The following is a 22,245-nucleotide window of genomic DNA, read 5'->3' on the forward strand; positions in this document are numbered from 1 at the left end:
TTTCATTGGTGTTTTGGTGGGAGAAACTCCCCAGTCCACCTTCTCGTATGCTCCATCGACTGCGCCACACTTCCCCCAATGCTACTCACTGAGTTCTACGAGTCCCATCGAGTCGCGTACCTTTTGCAGGCACCACAGAGCCATCCTTCTCCTCGCGCCCTCCATTGCGATTTCTCTATTTACAAATCTCCCTGCGACCTAGACAATATGCCTAGCATTGCAGACTTCATGTTGAGGAGGCACAGATACGGTGGGTGAATATAACAGCAGGGGATATTGTAAACAGATGGAGAGTGAGTCTGAGATTCAGTCCGCGTCGAATCAGAAAGAGGAGGAAAATGGATACTCGAACGCATGGCCAACACTTTGCTTGTCTCTATACCTGTAGAATCTACGAGAGAACCGTTCCCTCAAATGACACGAATGGGATGGGCGAGTGCTTGACCGTGGCACGGAATTCTCGGAACACGTGATCCTCCTCCAAAAGATTGCCTGACGCCAATCCTGATTCATCCAGCTTCTTCATTGTCGGTTGTATTTTCATCTGTTTCGATAAGAGTGCCCATATCCCCTGGTGGCAGTGTCTTTCGTCCCATCATGGGCAGGAATTGGCAATCCCACTAGTGGGCATCATGCCATGGTGTGGAGCTGTCTGATGTCTATACGTTTTGAGAACCTTCCAACATGCCATTGACAAAGCATCGTCCCGAAGCAGTGGATGCGGAGGGCAGCAATAGACCTCCGCTTAAAGGAGTCCAGACAGATGACTTCAATCACTTCACCGGAGCTCATGGAGCTCACGGAGCCGAAGACCTGAGCTTGGAGGAACAGACTGCCATCCTACAGGCCATGTCACTCGAGTCTCCTCCTGGCTTCGAGTCTCCTCATCCATCTCCTGGAATTGTTCAATCACCGACGAGCCTTTCGACTTTCAGCATCCAAAGTCCTGGCACAACATCCACGCCGTCAACCCCTCTCACACCTATCTCCCCAGCCGCTACGAATCCCTCCCCATCTCAGTCAAAATTTGTATCAGCCTTACAAGATGTACGACATTTTGCTGGTGGCTTGATCAGTCATCCCTACGAGTCCACCAAGCACTACACGATCCTACGGCATTCCTTTGGCATAGTATACTACAGCGGGTCGTCCACAAATCTAGCCATCACAATCTTCTCCGACAGGGAGCTACCTCCCGACCGGACTTTGTGGTTACAACGAAGAGGCTTCTCCGGCAAGACGGGTCTGAAGATCGGGGGCTTACTAGGTGCCAGAAGCACCTGGATTGACGTGACGCCATCCACCAGGGCAACGCCGGAGCAGATCAATCCCACTGACGAACGCGCGTGGCAGAGAGACATCAAAAAGTTTTTGAGAAAGGCTCCAAAAGAGCTTCGAGCTCATCGACCACGGGAAACGGATATCCTCCGCATTCCTTGCGATGCCGACGATGGCTATCTGAGGGTGGTCCTATGCTCTGCTGATGGAAAGCGGACGCTCTGTGGTAGCCCGGTGTTCCGATTGGCGTCCTCATCGACGGACTCTAGTGTGATCAGAGGCTCGTCCCTCAAGACCATGCCACTTGAGGCAGGCATCAGATTAGCAGCAGCTGTCGGAAGGCAATTCGTCACGGCGACTGCTGGCCCGTTTGTTGAAACTGCGCGGGAAACAGTGACAAACCAACTGACTTCGGTCTATCAACCAAGTGCAGTCGCCCAGCAGGTTGCTACCACCGCTTACGATCAGAGTGGCGTCCAGGATCGCTTTGACAACATGAATGAGCAGTATGACACCACTCGAGATGAGTCTTATACCCGGACCCAGCTGGATGGGTACGATGTCCTGGGTCGCCCAGACGTTGTCGGACCTCCATCCGGTCCAGTGCCACCATTTCCTGTTCGGTTTCACGGAAAGGTGATCGCCGGCACTGGCAGGAGTAGAGTAACGTTGAACATGCCGACGGCTAACTTGACGGGCGTCCCTGAGGATGTTCTTTTGCGGTACCAGGGCGTGTTTTTTGGTTGGGCTGCAGTAACCCTTCCCAGCAAACTTGCTGCAGAGAGGAACATCTCAAGTGAATGGCATCAAGCAATTATTTACATCTCGCCAGACCCCTATGGAAGGAGAAGTGTGGTGGAAAAGAACACTGTTCGACTTTATCTCATCCATGATTTCCAGTCGGTCGACTTCTTGGACGCTAAAGTGTCGGTGCTGATGATGGGTTTCTTGCGAGCTCTAGAGCTAGAGTCCAACCAAGATCCGGACGTTGAAGCACAACAGTTTGACTTCTACAAAGATGTCGCCGTTACGAACGCAAGCTTGGCCCGATCCGCCTGGGCAGCGGATGCCACATTAGAGCGCATCAAGTCGGCGTCGTCCAATCGATCTTTGACAGAACGATACGTCGATTTCAGGCAGAGCACACAGAGACAGATTGACCGAGTCCCTGTTCATCGGTTGGGAGTTCGGACAGATGGAGCGACCATGAAGGACAGATTGATTGGAACTGGTGGAGTATGGATTCCAAGGTCACCTTTAACGCATACCGCCACAGCTTGATCGGGTCCATTCAGACCCTTCGCCTTAAATCGAGAAGTGACAAGGACCTTTGAAGCCTGAAGCACATTAACCGCTATAATATAATATGACGGGATGCTCACCACGTTGTCAACCATTGCTCCGGGCGGTCCGTGTTAGAAATCCCAGCAGGCAAAGAACTACCTTGTAAACCAACAGCTTGACCCCTGTGGCATGCAAAAGATCAATTGTCCAGCGCGAGGTCTTCCGAACCCTGGAAGCTCGAGGAATGGCCACCTTGTCATACGTGGTGATTGCCTCGTCAAGGGTTGAAGCATTCTTGAGTGCATTGGCAAGGTCCCAGGCATCCATTATTGCCATGTTGGCACCGTTGCCTGCAAAAGGGCTCACAGCATGGTTTGCATCTCCGATCCATATCACGGTTCCATGCCTGAGTGGCCGATTTGGGAATGGAGGTCGATCCATTGCATTGAATTGCATGATCGTTCTTGGGTCCGTTGCAGAAATCAAATTCTCGACCAAAGGGGCAAAGTTTGTTGCCAATTCCCTTGATTCTTTCAGCAATTCGTCGAGGCGCTGTTGAGGAATAGGGCGCCGCAATGGCTCCTTCATTACAGGGCTAAGACGACTCAAGGCCCAAAGCACAGACTTGTCGTCTACAGGCGCGACAAAAAGCCCGATCCCATTCGCGCCCAACACACCGCCCCAGTCACGGTCCACAGGCTCGGGGATGTCGTCGTGACTGGGAAACTTGGCCGTGCCTGACCAGAGATACACACCAGCATAATCGAGGCAGTCATCTGGCCTCAACAGGGAGCGCACCTTGCTTCGGGCTCCATCAGCGGCTATCAGGATGTCGCCCATCACAGTCACGCCAGTGTTGAGAGTGACTCGCATTCGACCGTCATCGGTCGCCTCTACCCCCGTCACAGTCGTTTCCCAGTGGATTTGGGCTCCCGACTCCATAGCGGCTTCGGCGAGAACTTTCTGCAGAGCGTTACGGCGAATTCTCATGCTGAGCAGTTTTTTTGGCCCGATTGGTGGTGTCGCGAGACGCAAAAAGGGGCGAAACTGAGGATCCCAAAGGTTGAAGAAACCACTCTCTTCTGGAGATCTCCCAGGCTTGACACTCACGCCCCTTACAAGATCGTACAATCCTAGGGAATCCAAGACCTGAACAGCACCGGGATCGTTGTCTGTTCTCAAAGATAGACTGTACCCTTCACGTCCGATACGGTTCTCATAGCTATCTCGCTCGTATATGATGACTTGGGGTCTTTGTCTCCATGAGGAACTCGCAGGAAATGTTTGGGCAATCGCAGCGGCAAAGGTCAATCCAGCTATGCCACCCCCTGACACGAGGATTTTTTTGCCGGCCAGGAAATCAGCAGGCAGTTCCATAGCCGATGGAGCCATTGTGCGTAAAACAAGAACGAGCAATGAGATGATTGCTGCCAGTGTTCAAATGCTGCTATGTACACACCCTCCATCCAGTGCATCCTGGATCCTTATATAACATTCCTCCACCCTCGAGGACCATCAAGGACTAAGCTCAGGCAGAACAATTCTTGGGAATAGATGCAGGGTTTCGCTCTGCAGGCCACCAATCAAGCACCTTGGGAATCCTTTCCATTCCACCACCATCTCGCCGTCTAGAGTGAGCCAATCTCGAACCTTGCTAGCTTAGACTATGACAGTGTCAGTGTGACGACCTCCAGAAAAGGAGACGGGGCTCTGCGAAACGAATACGACGGCGTTCACATGGCAATAGTCCTCGGTCAACCTGCCTTGTGCTTCCCCAGACTCGACGATCCCGAACTCCTCCTCGAACCACTGCTCCATCTTTTTTGCCCCTCACTTCGGAATTTCCCAATCAAGGATCCCGCGGAGGCAGAAACCGTGAGTAGTGGGGAGCTACACAACGGGGAACTGTGCAACTGGGGGACAAGTTGGACGGAAGCAGTGTTGGTCTTACAGGTGGTGGCAATGAGCGGGGTTGCAGCACAACAGGCAAATGAATGAGTCCAGCGGGATTCCGAAAGCGACTGAAAACACTTCAATGGTGGATCGGGTCGGTCGAAAGCAGAGCGGAGTTGCCGCTTAGATGCTTGGATGGGGATGACGACTGTTGAGGATTTACTCTGCTGTCGATTCTGTCGTCCTTGTTCTTCCTTCCCCTCTCGTATATCAGATTCCAGTCTCGCCGTCTTGCTGGAATCGATCTCTGTCACAAAGCAAAGACATCTCCCTATCAGGCTCCCCTTAGGTTACCTGGCTTTTTCACCTCCCACCATGTCGCAAATGAATGCAGTCCGTTTCTACGGTCAACGCGACATCCGGCTCGATCAGATCCCCGTCCCCGCCGTCAAGCCAGGGCAGGTCAAGATCGCGCCCAAGTTCTGCGGCATCTGCGGCTCGGATCTGCACGAGTATCTCGGCGGGGCGAACCTGATACCCCAAGAAGGGCACCCGCACCCGATCACGGGCGAGACGCTGCCGCTGACGCTGGGCCACGAATTCAGTGGCGTGGTCGAGGAGGTGGGCGAGGGCGTCGAGAAAGTCAAGCCCGGCGACCGCGTCTGCGTGCAGCCCACCATCTACGACGGCAGCTGCCGCGCCTGCAAACGCGGACTCGTCAACTGCTGCGACAAGAACGGATTCGTGGGCCTGAGTGGCTGGGGTGGCGGGCTGTGTGAGCACATGGTCGTGCCCGAGAGTTGCGTCAAGCCATTACCGGACAACATCCCCTTGGAGGTGGGTGCGCTGATCGAGCCGCTCGCCGTGGGCTGGCACGCCGTCGACATTTCCCCATACAAGGACGGCGACTCGGTGCTCGTGCTGGGCGGCGGCCCCATCGGTCTCGCGGTCGTGCAGGCACTGGTCGGCAGAGGGTGCAAAAACATCATCGTCAGCGAGGTCAGTGGCCGCCGGCGAGAATTTGCCAAGCAGTTTGGCGCGCACCATGTCATCGACCCTGTCAAGGCTGACGTCGTGGAGGAGGTCGAGAAGTTGACCGGTGGCGAGGGTGCCGACGTCGGCTTCGACGCCGCGGGCGTGCAGGTCGCAGTGGATACGGCGTTCAAGGCCATCAAGGCGAGGGGAACGCTGGTCAACATCGCCGTGTGGGAGAAGAGGGCAACGCTGCAGATGAACGACATTGTCTTTAGAGAGAGGGGCTATATGGGAGTGTAAGTTTGGTTATCCCTTTTTTCCCCCCCCTGACAAAGCGAATGGAGAGAGTGGTTCTCCTCCTCCTCCTCCCCGACCTCGCCTGCGGTCTTGGGAATGTGATCTCCCGAGTGATTGACTGATTGACTGGCTGAATGACTGACCACAACTGCACCGCAGAGCCACCTACGCCCTCGGCGACTTTGAAGCCGTCATCAAGGCCATCTCAACCGGTACGTTTCTCCCCCCTCCCCATATGAGATGCTCTTCATTCCATCCGTCGACCCTGCATTCGCTTGTCCAACGCAACGCAACTAACATTGTGTCCGTCCAGGCGCCATGAAACCCGCCGGCATGATCACCAAGACGATCAAGCTCGACCAGGTCGCCGAGGAGGGCTTCAAGACCCTGATCGAGGACAAGGAGAACCACGTCAAGATCTTGGTCGACGTGGGCGCGGGGATTTGAAGATCTGACGAGGTTTGACATTTGAGCGTTTGAACGTTTGGGTGTTTGAGCGCTTGAGGAGGGAGTCTCATAAGAAGTGGCTCGGAAGACTGAACAATGAAGATTGCAGGCGGATCCTTCGAATCAATGAATCTACCAAGGGGTCCACCTTCTCTACTGAGAGGAAGAGGAAGAGCAGGATGAATTGAAGAAGGAGGGTGGAGAAGAAAGGGCGAAAAGGCCAAAGGCCCGCTTTCTGGAACACAAGTGTTGAAATGTATGTATGTGTCTTTGTATGTGCACCTGAGCATGAATGAAAAGCCCTAGCTACCTAAATCATAAACAAAACCTTGACGATAATGGATCGTGATGACGGATCACGATGCCATCCCACCTTGTGCCTTTTTCTTCTGCCTTTTCTTCCTTGAGTCCGTCTAATTCGTCCAATTTTATACAGTATCATCATTGCATTGCATTATTCATTCGTCATGACCCTGGGGTTTGAAACTCGTCTGTCCTCCCGCGTACACACTCTCTTTTGATCGCTCTCGCTGTTGCCAACACGGATGCCAGTAACTCTGTCGTGGGCATGATATTGGCGGTTGTGGTAGTGGTGATGTTATCATAGATATCATTCAGACCTGCTCTGCAGCGACAATGGTGCCCTCGTGCTGCTGTTGCTGATGCCCGGTGCGGCCGCCGCGCTCGAGACTGGGCTGGCGCGAATGGTCAGCGGTGGTCCAGCCGCTGCGGGTACCGTGGCTGACGCGGCCCCAGCTGAGGAAGCTATCGCTGTTGTTGTGGCTGTGGTAGCCGTCGGCGGAAACGAGCTTGTGCTCGGAGATGAGGGCCTTGTTGATCTCAAAGTGCTGGATGATCAGGCCGACTATCAGGGCTAGCCCGGCCAGACCAGTCAGGAAGGCGAAGACACCGTGAAAGCCAGCGATGTAGGCGTCGATCACGGCAGCGGCGCGTGCTTGAGCAGCCGAGTCACCAGCTGGCGTCTGCTTGAGGACCTCGAGGTATGCTTCGGCCTGCAGCGCGATGTCCGTGGGCAGGCCCTGGCTGGCGAGCTTGGCCTTCATGACGTTCTGGAAGACGGAGCCGCCGACGCCGACACCGATAGCCATTCCCAGGCTGCGTAGGAATGCATACATCCCGACGGCACGACCCTCATCACCGGGCTTGCACGCTGCCTGCGATGCCGTGTTCAGTGCGTTGAGGTTCAATCCGTGCCCGAACCCAAGCACAATCATCTCCACCGCCCACACGGCCGTGTGCGTGCCCCGGTTCCATGAAATGCTCAAGCCCGTGCCCAGTGTCGCCAGCACCCAGCCAGTGGTGATGGCCCAGCGGAACCTGGCGGTCCGCGTGATGGCTGCGCCGACAATCACCGAAGCAGGTACAAGGGTCAGCAGCACGGGCAGGAGGGAGACGCCGGTGCGGAGTGGAGAGTACTGTTTTGCGGCCTCGAAGAAGAAAGGGATGTAGTAGAGTTGTGCATAGAGCTAAGAGGGAGAAAATGGTCAACAGGGGAACCCACACCTAGGGAGAAAGCCATGGGACAAGAACTTACAATCAAGCCTTGAGCGAAGGCACCGAAATAGATGGCATGGGCCGACCACACGTGGAAGAGCGAATGTCTCAAGAAGGCAGTCTCTTTGGCACCGAACCTTTCCCATACCATGGTGGCTACCAAGCCGGCCAGGCCGACCAACAAGGGCACAAGGGTTCTCCAGTGGCTCCAAGCATAAGTGGTGCCGCCCCAAGAGATGGCGATGAGGAAGCTCGTAGCGGAAGAGATGAACAACACCCCACCGATCCAGTCGACGCGGCCCAGCATCTCCCTCAGGGTGGCCTCGGGACGCCTGAGGCGGACGAAGAGCGGCACAAAAACCAAGCCCACCGCGCAGAATGGTAACATCAGATAGAAGACCCAGCGCCAGCGAGTCGGGCTGGCAAAGGCACCGCCGATGATGGGCCCAATGACACTTCCCAAGGCCCATGCTCCTTGACTAGAGTGGATAGAGGTCAGTAAATGAGAGTATGAAGGCACAGAAGATCTGGTATTGCTCGGGATGGGGCAGTCAGGCCAGAGAACTTACAGGACGCCCACATATTGTGGTCGAAATCGCAAGGGTACAATGTCGGAAAAGATGACGAGGGAGAGAATGATGACACCGCCACCACCGATGCCCTGCAGGCAACGGCCCACGAGCATAATGCCGATGCTGTGAGCTGTGGCGCAAAGAATGGTTCCGACGGTAAAGCTCAGCAAGACAGTGAATAGGGTCTGTGGACGCCCAACAATGTCACTGATGGAGGCAGTGAATGGCATAGTGACCGCTACGACAAGGAGGTAGGAGGTACCTATCCAAAACCCTTGCGTGGATGTCGTATTCAAGGCCTGGACAATGGTCTATGCAGCCACAGATTAGAAGGGGAGTGTTTGCAGATGGTGACAAGGGTTCATACCGACAAGGCTGTGACAATGACAGTGGCGTCGAGGCTGACCATTAACGAGATGATGGCCAATGTCACCATGACCAGAGCTTCTGCTGTTGATGGCTTCCATTTTAGAGAAGGATCCGTGATGAGGGCAATATTCTGCTCAATGTCGGCTCCACTCTGCTCTTGTTTTTGTCCGACCATGATGGTCTGCGGTTTTGTATCAGTGAGAGAGGGGTTTTGTTTGTGTTCAAACTGCAGGTTGAGAGGTGAAGAAGGTAGAGGAGATGTGACCTTGGGACAGCTACTTGTAACGAGCATCGTGACAGGTGATTCTGGCTGGCATATAAGATGTTTGTCTCATCTGTGACGGGCCGTATAGTCCGCGGGGATGATGGCAGCAAACCATAATTGTCACTGGAGCGTAAGCACCAGGAGGACATGGTGGAGGTGAAGCTGCTGCACTGCCTGCGCGTGTGTTTATAGACAGAGATAGCATTTTCAGGGGCAACTGAGTGAATTGAGGATTGTGATGGCTGGTGTCTGTGTGGGGGACGCAGTCACAAAGTATAGAGTGCAGAAGAGGGATTCGGCTGCCCCCTGATCATCGTGCGCTTCAAAGCTTGGCGCTCATCTTCCCCCTTCCTCGTTAGGCAGGTAAGTAGATCCGACTCGCCGAGAACCAAGTACCAAAGTCTCTATTGTGCTGGTTGTGTTAATTTTGGTCACTGATGAGTATTCTACTGCTCGAATTTTGCTCGATGTATCGCCCAAATCATCAGTCGCCGACGCTGTTCCTCATCCGGAGGCATTACGCGAGCTGACACTGGCTCCCGGCCCATCTCTGGTGATCTTGAACCCACCCGCGGCCGACTTTAATAAGCCGTAGGGCTGCGACTAGTATCCTCAAGGTTAGCCCGCCACACAGCGGAGCTGCCGTGGGCCAACGAGACTCAGCCGCACTGAGGGAATTGGCAAACCGACAAGATCGACCCCGCCGGGCAACTTCGGCCTCGACCCATGCCATGTAATCACCTCTATATCCTCCTCCAGCGCCGTCAACCGCCCTGCGGTATCCTCCTCTCTTCCTCTGGCCTTCTCAAACCATTCCATCACTTCGAACTCCCAGGTACACCCCTAAAGTATTGACAGAGCGACGATCCTCATGAGTAAAAGAAGTCAGAGATATCCTGGCGAAAAAAGGGAGTCGGCATGCCAGGTACCGTATACCGTGCTGGTGTTTGTTGCACAACGGCCTTGATTTGGCAGCAGACTCCAATGGGCCACTCAGGATATGATGGAATATCCAGAGAGTAGACGTGCAGCTGCTCGCTTGTTGGACGTTGCCATTCAAATCCCGTCTAGACCCGTGTATGTCGATACATTTAGGATACGCTCAATACACCAACTCTGTCTCCGCCATGTCCGCCCTCGCTTTGCCTGTATTCATGGTAATTTTTCTCTTGTATATTTCGAGTTTCCCAGGCCTCAACTTCCAACATGAGGATTGTCTCTTTTTCTTCACAATATTTGCGTCCCTTGGGTTTTGGGCTCAGGATTTGTGATCAAGGCATATCCATACCCATACCCATACTCATAATCCCAAATCCCACTCCTAATCCCACGCCTTCCCCACAGGTGGTCCCACTCAGCCTCGCCGCTGACTCTGAGAGCGTTCGTCCGTTGAGTAGGATCGTGGAACGTGCCGACAAATCCTCCGGAATCGGGCCAAAAGCCGCGCTGGCCCCTAACGCCTGGTCGAATGAGTTCCCCTCAAAGATCGACGTCGCATTCCAGTTCACCATGCGACTCAAATTCGCCTTCCAGTGGTTCCCTCTCACCTCAGAATGGCCCTCAACTGCTGTCCACCGGTAATCAGAAGGTCACCGAGCGATCCACCGCTTCGCTGGCAAAGGTCCTCGCCGAGAGGGCCGATGTCCTCCCCTTGTGCATGTTTGGTGGATTGGTCGAGGCCTCGAGCAATCTTAAAACCCAGTCAAAGGAGAAACAAAAACTCACCTGGATCAAGGTCGAGCCTGGTACCAAGTGAGCATGGTTGGGGTCGACTGCGAATCAAAACACCAAATCTCTTCTGCTCCACTAAAGAGTTTCATCGTTGTCGTGGTATTGGTCCTCAACCGCTCCGTCGGATGCTGTAAGAGGAACGGACGGCAAAAACAACCACATCTGGCTTCAGGTACAGACAGTGCGGGATCTGTGTCATAGCTGCAAGGTCGAGAAATCCGCAGATTGGATACCTCCGAGGAGGCTTCCACCACATGGAAATGGAACAGGCAAAGCCGAGGTGACCAAGGGTTTCCCAAGCCTCATTCAGACAGTGTTGTATCCTACATAATCACTCGAGTGCCCTTGGCAGTGAGGGAGAATCACCTTTTTCTGATTTCCATATGCTGAGGATGACCGTATCAGGAATCGGGATTCTAAAATAGGATCTGCCTGGGGCTGGCCAGCCATATGGCGTCACTGGGTGTCCCTGGCGCCACCGGCGCTAGTTGAGGCTCACCGGCCCCACCAGCCGTAGCCTAGTGCCACGTCCACAATCACTTCCCACCTACACAAAGATCATTGCCATTGCCATGCCGTCCACCACCATTGACGACAGGATCCTCTCTGCGCTTCAGGCGGACTTCAACCTCGTCATTCGAAGCTTCCAGTCTGCTGCCAACGAGACCCCGATTTTGCAGAATTGACCTGCAGTCTCTGGCGACGACATGGAGCAAATGGGACAAGAGACGAGAGAACAATCTGGTCGTTCTGAAGAGATACCTGCGGCTTTTCAGTAGAAATCGATGCAATTGGAGTGGAAGACATAGATGACATTATATGACCATTTATGGAAGCGCTCCTGGTACCACCCAGGCAGCGAAAGAGAGGCAATTGAGGACCAACATCGGCTTGAGAGCAGATATCGAAACATGTGCCTGAAGACTATGAATCTTCAGGTCCAGAGTGAAGTATCTTCTCATACGCTAACCACAAAGGACGCGATTGGCATTTTGAGCTTGTCGAACCTGACGCGTATACATACATTTCATCGCCCACCCCGAGGTTATGGAGTAAAGCCAGGGAGATTGCTTTGATCATCTCCGGAGCTGGTGTCCAGCGAGAATGGTACCCCGCGGGCGTGCTCGAGAGAATGATTTGGAGCCGTTGGTGGCGCTTTGTTGCCCGAGACACTGGGAAATGTCGCTTCCCTTCCCATTCGATAGAGGCTAGAGGATGCTGCTATGTCGAGTGGACATTTTCTGCGAATACCCGCGGCCTCTTGTCCTGTGGGTGGGTGCTAGCACATCCTATAGTTTTAGATATTTCATAATGCCTTCTTTCACCCGGCCTTATCGTTCTTGGACTTTGATTGCTCGAGGTGCTTCAATTCGTCCCTGAGGAGCTGCTCTAGCCCTTCGTTCCGCCGAGTAAGCAGCATGACATCGTCCGTTTTGATCGTGGATCTTCCTGCGTGTTTGGCAAACGCTTCGAGGTCGACAGCGGCATTCCCTGAACCAATGCTTGTTTCTCAGTAAAGTGATCTCTTTATCGTCAGGCAGCAGCAGCCGGAGTAGAAAAGATTCGTACCGATTTGTGCCCACACGAGCTCCATCAGACTGCCGATGAACTGAGGCGTCGCATTGACCCCGAGATTGATACTCTCTTCATCGACCATCTTTCCGATCTGGAACCATAGCGCAGAGCGAAGTTTCTGGGGCGGTGTTAACCCTTGATACTCCACCACTTGACATCAAATCCTCAGTGGCCTCTGATAGAGCGCGAGTTTTTTGGGGGGGGCGGAGGGGGGAAGGGCTTACTTTCTGCAGAGATTCCGCTTCTGTATCGTTAGATGAGGCCATCACGAGAAATGGGCGACACAAAGGTGAAGTGAGTAGTCGGTACACGCTTCAGTTTGCGAGCTTGACAGCGTGGTGGCACCGTGTAAAGTGGAACGCGAAACTGACGCGTAAGACGCAACTTCAGCACTACGGTTGTCCATATGCTTTAAGAGTGTACAACGGTAGAGCAGAACGACTGCGGTGACCTCTGGAGTGCGCTCAAGGCTATGGTACCAAGTACCTCGTCATGCTTGCACGAAAGCCACTATTTCCAACCTCAATTGTCTTCTCTCTACACCAAATAACTCTCTGCGGACCACAGGTCTAGACCGTCCCCGTGTACTTCCAATCGCCAGCTACTTCCTGCTATAGAACGACAACCTGCGTACATCCAGACCTGTGAGAGGCCGCGCCGCTAGACAAGGCCAACCAAGCCATCATGTCCAACTTCACCTTCCCGGACATCCCCACGCTCCTCGAGCCATACATCCCCCCGGCGCTACAAGCGTACTTCACCCGGCAGAACCTGCAAGCGGTCGTGCGCGTCATCGTCGGCATATCGACGTACATTCTCTTTCGACCGCACCTGGAGTCCCTGTTCCGCAAGGTGACGGGGACTCCGGATCGGCGAGAGGAAGAGGCGCGGGTCAGGGTCGAGTACCTCCGGCAGCAGCAGGAAGCGGTTGCCGCCGTTGCAGGGGGACAGGGCAAGAGTGTGGGCATTGTGGGGAAAGACGGGAAGATATATCAGGTCGTGCCGCCGCAGGGAGGGCAGCAGCATCAACAGGCAGCAGGAGGAGGAGGGAAGAATGAGAAAGGTGGGAGGAGGAAGGGCGGGAAGGGGAAGGCCTAAGAGTTGCTATTTTCCTGCGGCCTCGCGCCCGTGGGCCCGAGAAGATCAAGACATTTCATTATCGGTGCCTTGGTCCCCGGTTCTATTGGAGAGAACACGCATATCAGTACGGCATGAGTACGGCAAAGGGAGGTCTGAAGGGACCGAAAATGGACTCTTCGCCCCTCGGGAACATGCTACGTCAACAGCGCGTCGCTTCGAGTGGAGGGAAGTGATTTGTCACCTTGGGACCAAAGCGGCACCTGTGACGGTAGAGAGAGCGTCTAGTACTTGAAGAAGAATGACAAGTATGCAGAGACACCCGGCAGAACCGAATTCTGCATCGGTGAGAACAATCAATCGAGACTTTTCAAGCGGTTCGAAGCTATTGTTGTGTTTAACATCTCCCAACCAACACTGAACGGGCGCGATTTCGTATCAGAAGTTGCGCAAACTTTCACAGCCTCCCTCTAGCCAAAAACCTCACGGGGACATCGACGTATCGTGCCCTCAAGTACTCGGCGCAATTCTTGCCCAAAAAGTCCACGGTGCTGGTACTTCCGGCGCCTCGATCCAGCAGGTTCCGGAACAAGAAATGCACGCCTCTCAGATTCGGCAGTTCGAACCTCTCGATCTCGAGCTTGGGCACCCGCGTCTCATCCCACTCTTTGCCCAACAGGAGTTTGACGGTCTCGACGGAGAGCAGGTTCTTCAGCCACACGTATTCGTCCTCCCGCGCGACCCAGAAACCGCAGTTGCAGTCCGAACCTTTGTCGCCGGAGCGGGCATTCACGATAGATCCCAAGGGAGCCCGCTCGGTCGGGCCGAACTTGGAGAGGTCGACCTGGAGTTGCGTGACGGGCTGACTTGGCTGCCTCTCCGCGAAGACGTTGGTGACGGTGGGCGGTGGCACAAGTGTTTCTCGGCCATTGAAATGCACCACGTGTGACACCTTTGCTTGGTCCAATAGAGTCACGTAATACTCAAAGTACGGTTTGGGGAGACCCTGACGAAAATCCAGATGGAACGTCCCTCCTGGGTACGCCTGCATGATATTGTCAATCACGGGTCTCAGGAACTTGGGCGCGGAGATGTCGCTGGCGTTCTTGCCTTGCACGAATATTCGAAAGATGCACGTGGCGGCATTTTGGTTATCGGCGTCGACAGCCGGTGTTCCCAGGACGGCGAAGGACAATGTCGTGAATTTGTCCGAATATGGCTTCAAACTTTTGCGCAGCTGTGCCTCGGTCATGCGCGCCTTTTCGACAATGTTCAATCCAGTCAGGAAGTACCAGGCCTCAGCCTGAAATCCGCCGCGAGCGGTGATGCCGACTTTGGTCGTCGGAGGCGGCGGCAGGGCTTTGACACCGTGCAATGCGACACGGTCGGGGCCGAGCTGTTCGAACCACAGCTGGTCCAGGACGGCAGTGACATCGCTGTTGAAGTACCAGGGTCCTTGGATCTCGTACAGTAACTGCGACGAGCAAGTGTGGACCGTCACTGTCCCGCCTGTGTTCTTCTGTTTCGTGATGACCACCTGGCCATCTTGCGAGATCTCTGCGATGGGGTACCCGATATCGACCCACCGACCCCCGGCCTCGAGACTCTTGAAGCCAGTGAAATTGCCACCGGTGACATATGTCGAGCACTCGATAAGGTGGCCCGCGACGAAGGCGTTGGCCAACTGATCCAGGTTCTCCCGCGACCACTGATGGAACCACGCCGCGGCGCCAATGACGGGCGACGCATCCGCGACCCGGCCACAGACGACGATCTGGGCGCCCTGCCGAAACGCCTCAGCGATGCCCATGCCGCCCAGGTAGGCGTGCGCGTAGATGGGTTCAAACTCCCAGCTCTCGAGCACCTGGCCCGTGTAGACGTTCTTGAACTTGGACGTCCCGCTCTTCAATCCTGCGTTGATGGCCGGCAGAACCTCGTCGCCCGAGATCCACGCCACCTTGATCTTGTCCTGCAACCCTTTTTTCCGCACCATCTCAACCACGACATCATACAGGCCCTGCACATCCGCGTTCCCGGCGTTGGCGGCGACTTTAATGCTGTGCCTGGCCAGGTCTTCCAGCGCCGGCTCCAGGGCCTCGAGGAACGAAGCTTCAAACGCCGGTCCAGCGGCCCCGAGGGGGTTGTCGCTCGAGGCTCCCCCGTCCGTCGACTGCGCCGCATCCACCTTCCTCCCCGCCCCGATGGCCATGTTCACCTCGGACATGTAATCGGAGATGATGACGTCGATAGGATCCGAGACGTAGTCCCTCGCAAAGGCGGCCATGGCATGGCGCCGGTCAGAGGCGGAGCCAGACGCGCCTGTTCATCGATCCCCCCAGGAGATATTATTAGCAGGTGGAGGGTGCAAGAAGAGGAGGAAAGGGGAATTTGATGGACTGAGTGACTGATTGCTGGATTGATTGGACAGTACTTGCCTGCTATACGAACTGGTCTGGACGCCATGATGTGGAATGGTACGGTTGTTTCTGGACCGCCTTCTCTTTCTCGCTCTCCCTCGTTTTCTCGGATTCTCACTCTTTCTCTCTCGTGTCTCTCGTTACTCGTCTCTGGCGTCTGTACCCCCTCTCCTCCTCGACGAATGTCGAGAGACACAAGCGGGACTTTTGATGCCTATAAGTTTTTTTTTGGCCCTTTTTGCCGTGCGGGGGAACAAGCTTCAATACATACAATATACCGAGTCCAGCTAGCACGTGGACGAGGTACCAGTGTCAAATACCCAAGTGGCCGGGGTATTTGTCTCGGTCTATAAATACTCGGTACTGTACTCGTAGAATATACGGTAAGGATGCGTGAATGGTGTCTGAATCGATGCAGATCGAGAGAGGGGGAGAAAGCCACAAAGGGATGTATAATTCGGTCAAAGCTCAAAGTTCATTCATTAATAGCCACCGCAGCCGCTCAACTCCCTCGACTATGTACTACTCGGTACTTCTATACGTGATCCTCGTACATGAATGGGCCTGGGGAAATGACGAGTCGGCCCCCAATCCAGTTGGGGAAATCCACGGTAGCCCGAGGTCTTTGATACGTAGCGCCGAGGCTCTGGAAAACGAATCCGTTGTCACCCAAGCTGGGTGGGTGGTTGACTGTTGAGGAGTCGGGATATGGCCCTCACTAGGTATACCGAGTTTAGCCATTTACATAGCAAAACGAGAGACATCCAGCCTTCAACAATATGACTAGTCAGTGGCAGCACGAGGTAGTCGACGAAAGAACCGGGTAATGAGACGATGGCAAAACACAAAACATATTGCAAACGAATGCCAGTGTCAATGATTGTCTTGTCTTGGTCCACTCAGTTCAAACCAATACATGGTTTCCATCATACCAGCTCAGCCCATCCAATACCAATCGTTGCTTAGTACCTCCCTATTCTTTTGCCATGTGAGCTGAGGGAGTTCATGGGGACCTCTTGGCCCGTATGAGAGACTCAAAAAGAAAAGGAGAGTAGTAAAGGAAAAAAAAAGAAAGAACCATTTCTGTCAACTGATTGTCATCACCACCCGGGGTGCCGTTTTTGCAACGATCCGTCCATGCTTCCGCTCCCTTGCCGTGAGTGCTTCCCAAGCACATGCTAATGCCTCGTTTTCGTTGGTATCGTATCGTCACTCTCAACCAAAAAGCGAATGCCGTGTTTGTTCGATCATGTTGTACACAGCCGGCTGCCGGTGCTAAGGGACAGTCGGGTGGTCAGGGGTCATCGCAAATGTGAAATGAAAGAAACTTTTCTGTTGTTCTTGGACAAACACCCTCCCATACCAACGATAAACGACGCTAAGGTTTCGATTTTGCGCGCTGCTTTCAACGACTTGACAAATGAAAACGTTTGCTTTTTCCGCTCCCCAACAGGAAAAAGCATTGCCCATGGACGAAACGCCTGCTGCGCCGAGGTTTGTCAAAAACGTTTTCACTGCCTCGAGGTCAGTATCGCTCCATAGGAGGAGTGGGCACAGGGCTGTGACCGACCTTCAAAGGCGCATAGGGCCCAAACGAGTGGTTGGGAGCCATGCCCATCGAGGGGTAGATCGGAGGAGGTGGCGCAGGGCGGTAAGGCGTGCCCGCTGGACCAGAGTTGTTCTGGCTACGTCCCCAGCTCAGGCGGACCCGCGAATTGCCAATGGGATAGCCTTGCATCTGGTTGATGGCCATTTCAGCGGCATGGCGTTGGACGAATTGGACAAAACCGCAGCCCTTGCCTGGGGGGATCTTGACATAGGTAATCTCCCCGAACCCCTGGAAGAAAGAGCGCAGTTCATCCTCAGTGACATATCCAGACAGGCCCCCAACAAAAACAGTCGTGTTGTTGGGATCGGTGAACTGGTTCATCGGTTGGTTCATGGGTTGCTGCTGGCCGTAGTACCCCATAGCTGGCTGACCCATCGTGTACATGCCGGGGTTTGGAGCCATGTTTCCCATCGGCCCACCCTTGTTCTTGGGGGTCGCAGTAGAAATGCGCATGGGACGGTTGCCGCAGTAAACGCCCTGCATCTCGCTGAGAGCGCGCTGCTGGTCCCCTTCATCCGAAAAGCGAACAAAACCATATCCACGCGACATGCCCGAGATAGGGTCGGTCATGATCTTGGCCGACTTGCAAGAGGGGAAACGGCCCTGGAAGAGCGAGACCAAGACAAACTCATTGACTTCAGGACCGAGATCACCGACGAAAATCGAGTACTCGGGTCCACGGTCGTCGCGTCGATCAGCGAGACCGCCTCCGGATGCCCAGTTGAGTTTGAAGGGGCGGTTTGAATTGGGTATCTGGGTCCCATGAAGCGAAAGGGCCTTGGCCGCAGCTTGATGGGACGTGAAGTCGACAAAGCAATAGCCAGCGCTGCTGCTACCACATGAGTTCAGAGACGTGCGAGGGAGGGGGTTGGCTTTGCCAGAACTTACCCTGAATACTTGTCGCGGATCATCTTGACGTTGACTGTCTCACCAAGTGAGAACCAGACGCTGCGAATAAAGTTCTCGTCAATCCAGGGTTCCAACTCTCCCATCCTAGCCGTGGTGTCAGTAACACAACACGATATAATGTGGAACCCATCTTCCAACTCACCAGAGGGTGGTTTTTCCCTCGGTGTTTGCACCGGGGGGTGCCACACCTGGAGCATCAGAGTGCGTGAATTGCTGTGGACTCGGAACGTCGACTGGCTGACCGGGAACAGCTCCATCCTGAGTGGGAACTTGGCCCGGGGCACCCTCCTGTGGGGGGTTTGAAAATTGACCGTATTCAGGGAAAGACATGTTGAAGGACGAAAATGAAGATGATGAGCTTGAAGGCTAAAGTACACTTCCTGTGAGATGAGTCAGATTCTATGTTCAATTTTTGACGGTAGACCTCTCCCGCAAAATTTCCACCGAGTTGTCTAATGATGGTCGTCGCGGTCGTCGGGGGGTGTGCAGATGTGGGCTGGACATACCGAGATCGACTGGACAGATGTCTCTTGCTAGAGAAGTTGCCGCGAAAAGGGATATTTGAGAAATTATGTGGACTTTTTTTGACAACTGAACCAACTTTTGTCGCACAAGAGTATCCCGAACGGCGAATGTCCAAGGCAACAGGGTACAAAGCGATCGCAAGGAGTCTTTGGGAATCGAAGGTTGTTCTGAAGTCTGGCAGAAAATGAAGGTCAGCGCATGCGATGTGATGAAGAAAGACGTGAAGTAGGTGGAGACTTCGTTGACACCCGAGCTGTGAAGAACAACATTGCAGTGATTCTAGCTGGTTTTGCGACCGCGGCTCTTGTGACTAGTGCGACTCAGGTGATGCCTGAGCTGTGATGATGCTCTTCAGTCGTCGTTGGTGTTGATGTCGCCCTTGGAATTCCAACCTCCATCAACCATGCGAAGCTTGTAGCAAGCATCGCCTCGTACACAGCGAGGCACCTGGCCGATATCCGTCTCTTGGGTTTCGCGCACGGGGTGAGGGAGGCTGGGAGGGGTGAAGGCACAAGCAGATCAAGGACTTGCTATACATACCGGATCAAATGCGCAGTGGTTAGATGGGGCCAAAAATGTCAGTGCAAGCCACAGATCAGACCAGACGCAAACGTGAGGAACTCCGAGAAGAGCAGGCGCCAATGGAAGCAGGAAAGCAGAAGCAGAACTGCGATATTAAGAGGGACGCGCGCAGGAACAAGAGAGGTCGAGAAGATGGAGGGGTGAGGCAGAGAAGAAAGACGAAGTGGAAAAGTGCGGGAAGCACGACTAAAACTCAACTGAGAGGAAGGCATGAGAACCGGGTCGGGGGGTTCGAGCTTCGTCCAGGGCCCTTGAGGTGTGGGTGTGGGTTGGGCGCGAGGGGTTACTCGGGGGCCACTGGGCCACCCAAGGGCCACTGAAGACAAAGTTGCAGCTAGCTAAGGTTTGAGCTTGGAGCTTTAGAGGCACCAGAAGGGGGAGGCGGAAGCCTAGTGAGCCTGAAAGCTTGGGGGGGCATATTTAGGCGAACAGATGATGACGGGAAATCCATGAAAACTCTTCCCTCGATGACATGAGGATAATGAACCGCAGGACCGCAGAAGTGAGAGAACTATCTTCTCCATCAACGTTTGGCTTTCTTCTACTACGACTCGTACTAACTCAACACCTACCTGACTGCGCCGTTTCTTATTCTGTTTGCCTTTGCCAACGACCAGCCTTGTCTCGACTTCATCCCACACTCTACAGTTTAGAGGAATCGCACCATCAACAATCCCCCCGTGCCTCTCCTAGCTCCCCAGCTCACCAACAACCCTCTCCCCCCCCCATTCACCCATGTCCACTTTCAGCTCCGAGGTCTTCTAGCCCCAGACTGCTAGTTACTGTAAGAGTAGACACCATACTAGCCATGCAGACCATGGATTACGCCACAGATGAAAGGTCCTGTCAAAAAGGACCATGTTCTCGACATTCATTTGTCCTTCTTGCCGCGTCACACGCCCTGATCTCGCGCCATCGAGCAGCCTACAGTTAACACTTCTGGCCAAAAACAGTCTTCGGCGGGCTTGGGGACTCCTTATCCACAAAAGTCTATTCCCTCTTCTGTCCGAAACTCAATCCATGCCAGGATAGCATCTACACTTGGGAGACAAGAGGATGGCAGGGCACTCTAGTGATTCTTCAGCTTCAAAAATGCAGGCCTCGAGCCCTCTTGGTTGTCTCTTTTGTTCGGATACATACATTTGTTCGCTGACAGCTGTCATTGCCAGGTTTGGTGCAACATCAAAGACATCCCCGAAGCGTGTTTGTTGATGCCCAAGGCCCTGGTGCGCACCAATCATGCGGCTTAATTGATGCGATGACCTGCATACCCGAACAATCCAGTTGACCGATCGTCCAGCCGCCGGCCTCGCCTATCTCGAACTCCGTCCTCCTCTTGGTGATCCCTTGGTTACACCAAACTCATCCCCACCGATGTCGAGTGTATGCTGGGGAAAATTGTTTGGTGTCAGCAAACAGATGCTGAGGCTCGAAAGATTCCATGGCTGACGCATCTGTATGTTTTGTCAGGCCACATCAGTCAGGCACGCAGGGGTCAAGGCGTAGCCTCGATCACGGGTCTCACATTCTCCAAGAAAAGGCACCAAACAACCATTCGGAAATCTCTGCCGAGCAAATGGCTCGCTGATGCAAGAAACTTGGCCTGTCATCCGGGCGCGGTGGGGTCACCCTAATTGTTCTTTGGACGTGGCCCGTGGTGGCCCAAGCTTCCGGCTGAAGATACACTGAGATATCGGATACGAGATCGTCGGCAACTAGACAAAATGTTGTGCTTGAGCATGAACCCCTCAAGAGCTTTCTCTGATCGCGACACGAGACAGGGCATCCTAGACCAAAAACAAAACCCATACCCTATCTCAGCTAGGGCTCTCCCTCCACAAGAATCTTTAAGAACCCTACGAGCGCTTTTTGCCGCAATCGCCCGGCCATATCGGCCCTCCCCTGCGCTTGGCAGATCCCAATAGCGCTTGGGCGTCGTGAGCGTGCGTCGGTGGCTTTCGGCCCTTCCCCGAAACAGCCTGGGTGAAGCTCGGATATTGTTGCACCTTTGTTCGGATGCCCTGATCAGCGTCCTGATTGAACAGAAAAGATCGGGGAAGATGGTGTAGGTAGGGGGGAAACACGGTACCTACAGCGTGATCCCGCGTTTTTGGGTGTGTGCTTTCTCCTCGTTTTGCCCTTTTCTGCAATTTACCCCCTTTGCATCGAAAGCGGCGGGCTGAAGAAAATCCCCTCCCCTTGTGTGATGGCGAATTACATGGCCGAATTGTTTGGCCAGGCTTCAAGCCGTAGCCAATTACTCTCCAATCCGCAACCAATTTTTTGGTTCTACAGGCTGCTGTACAGGATCTTGTGTAAATCTGTTCTTAATGCACAGCTTGACAGCTCAATCTAGTCTCATGTGGCAAATAAACACTTTTGAATTTGTCTTTGTCTGCAAGTCAAGCCATGTCACCCTGAATTGTGCCTTGGAATCCATGCAATCACCCTTGCCTATTCCCCCATTGATCTTGTCAGGGCGAGCTGACGAACCTCTCTTCGATGCAATGTCGTATCCCATCAACCCCTTGCCAGCTCCGTCATGATTTGCCAATTGACCAGTTCGTGCAATGTTCAACTCATGGGTAGTGTATGAGTTCGTCAAAGAAAATCAAAGAAACTGAAGATAGCCGAAAACGATTCCTGCCTGTCCTTTGAGGGCTGAGGGGTAGTTTACCACAGCTCTGTACAGCCCGACTTTGTTGTGCCTTCGCATTCAACTCCTTTTTCTTCTGGCCGAGGGCAGAACCCAGAACGTCAAATTGAGACATGGTCGATGTGGGTGAATTCTGAAAAGTAAAACGAGCCTTTTTTTTTGTTTCTCCGAGATATGAATATCCGTCTATCCGACGCGCCGATGGGTGCGTGAAGTGTTATGTCGCTTGGTTTCTTCCCCATCCTCAAAGCGTATGTCGTCGATTCTTG

At 53.9% G+C, this 22,245-nt stretch overlaps 7 protein-coding genes across 7 annotated transcripts; 3 read left to right on the forward strand and 4 right to left on the reverse strand.

Annotated features, from left to right (window-relative positions):
• Positions 1–684: 684 nt before the first annotated feature.
• AYO21_04194 (hypothetical protein) lies at positions 685–2,559 on the forward strand (the record flags this gene model as incomplete). Its single annotated transcript, XM_022654167.1, has 1 exon — positions 685–2,559. One exon carries the CDS (start codon positions 685–687, stop codon positions 2,557–2,559), a length of 1,875 nt encoding a protein of 624 aa, XP_022513444.1.
• Positions 2,560–2,667: 108 nt separating this feature from the next.
• Positions 2,668–3,954, reverse strand: AYO21_04195 (hypothetical protein; the record flags this gene model as incomplete). Its single annotated transcript, XM_022654168.1, has 1 exon — positions 2,668–3,954. The coding sequence occupies one exon, from the start codon at positions 3,952–3,954 to the stop codon at positions 2,668–2,670; it is 1,287 nt and encodes a 428-aa protein (XP_022513445.1).
• Positions 3,955–4,830: 876 nt separating this feature from the next.
• AYO21_04196 (hypothetical protein) lies at positions 4,831–6,174 on the forward strand (the record flags this gene model as incomplete). The annotated part of the gene is made up of 3 exons (XM_022654169.1): positions 4,831–5,726; positions 5,887–5,939; positions 6,041–6,174. 3 exons carry the CDS (start codon positions 4,831–4,833, stop codon positions 6,172–6,174), a joined length of 1,083 nt encoding a protein of 360 aa, XP_022513446.1.
• A 614-nt stretch (positions 6,175–6,788) lies between these two features.
• On the reverse strand, positions 6,789–8,805 carry AYO21_04197 (hypothetical protein; the record flags this gene model as incomplete). The annotated part of the gene is made up of 4 exons (XM_022654170.1): positions 6,789–7,661; positions 7,730–8,168; positions 8,259–8,572; positions 8,629–8,805. The coding sequence occupies 4 exons, from the start codon at positions 8,803–8,805 to the stop codon at positions 6,789–6,791; spliced, it is 1,803 nt and encodes a 600-aa protein (XP_022513447.1).
• A 4,080-nt stretch (positions 8,806–12,885) lies between these two features.
• AYO21_04198 (hypothetical protein) lies at positions 12,886–13,299 on the forward strand (the record flags this gene model as incomplete). Its single annotated transcript, XM_022654171.1, has 1 exon — positions 12,886–13,299. One exon carries the CDS (start codon positions 12,886–12,888, stop codon positions 13,297–13,299), a length of 414 nt encoding a protein of 137 aa, XP_022513448.1.
• Positions 13,300–13,735: 436 nt separating this feature from the next.
• On the reverse strand, positions 13,736–15,562 carry AYO21_04199 (hypothetical protein; the record flags this gene model as incomplete). The annotated part of the gene is made up of 1 exon (XM_022654172.1): positions 13,736–15,562. The coding sequence occupies one exon, from the start codon at positions 15,560–15,562 to the stop codon at positions 13,736–13,738; it is 1,827 nt and encodes a 608-aa protein (XP_022513449.1).
• Positions 15,563–17,220: 1,658 nt separating this feature from the next.
• AYO21_04200 (hypothetical protein) lies at positions 17,221–18,543 on the reverse strand (the record flags this gene model as incomplete). The annotated part of the gene is made up of 3 exons (XM_022654173.1): positions 17,221–18,136; positions 18,193–18,297; positions 18,356–18,543. The coding sequence occupies 3 exons, from the start codon at positions 18,541–18,543 to the stop codon at positions 17,221–17,223; spliced, it is 1,209 nt and encodes a 402-aa protein (XP_022513450.1).
• Between the last annotated feature and the right edge of the window lie 3,702 nt (positions 18,544–22,245).

Source organism: Fonsecaea monophora (assembly GCF_001642475.1).
Source record: "Fonsecaea monophora strain CBS 269.37 chromosome Unknown Scaff23, whole genome shotgun sequence".
Lineage (NCBI taxonomy): Eukaryota > Fungi > Ascomycota > Eurotiomycetes > Chaetothyriales > Herpotrichiellaceae > Fonsecaea > Fonsecaea monophora.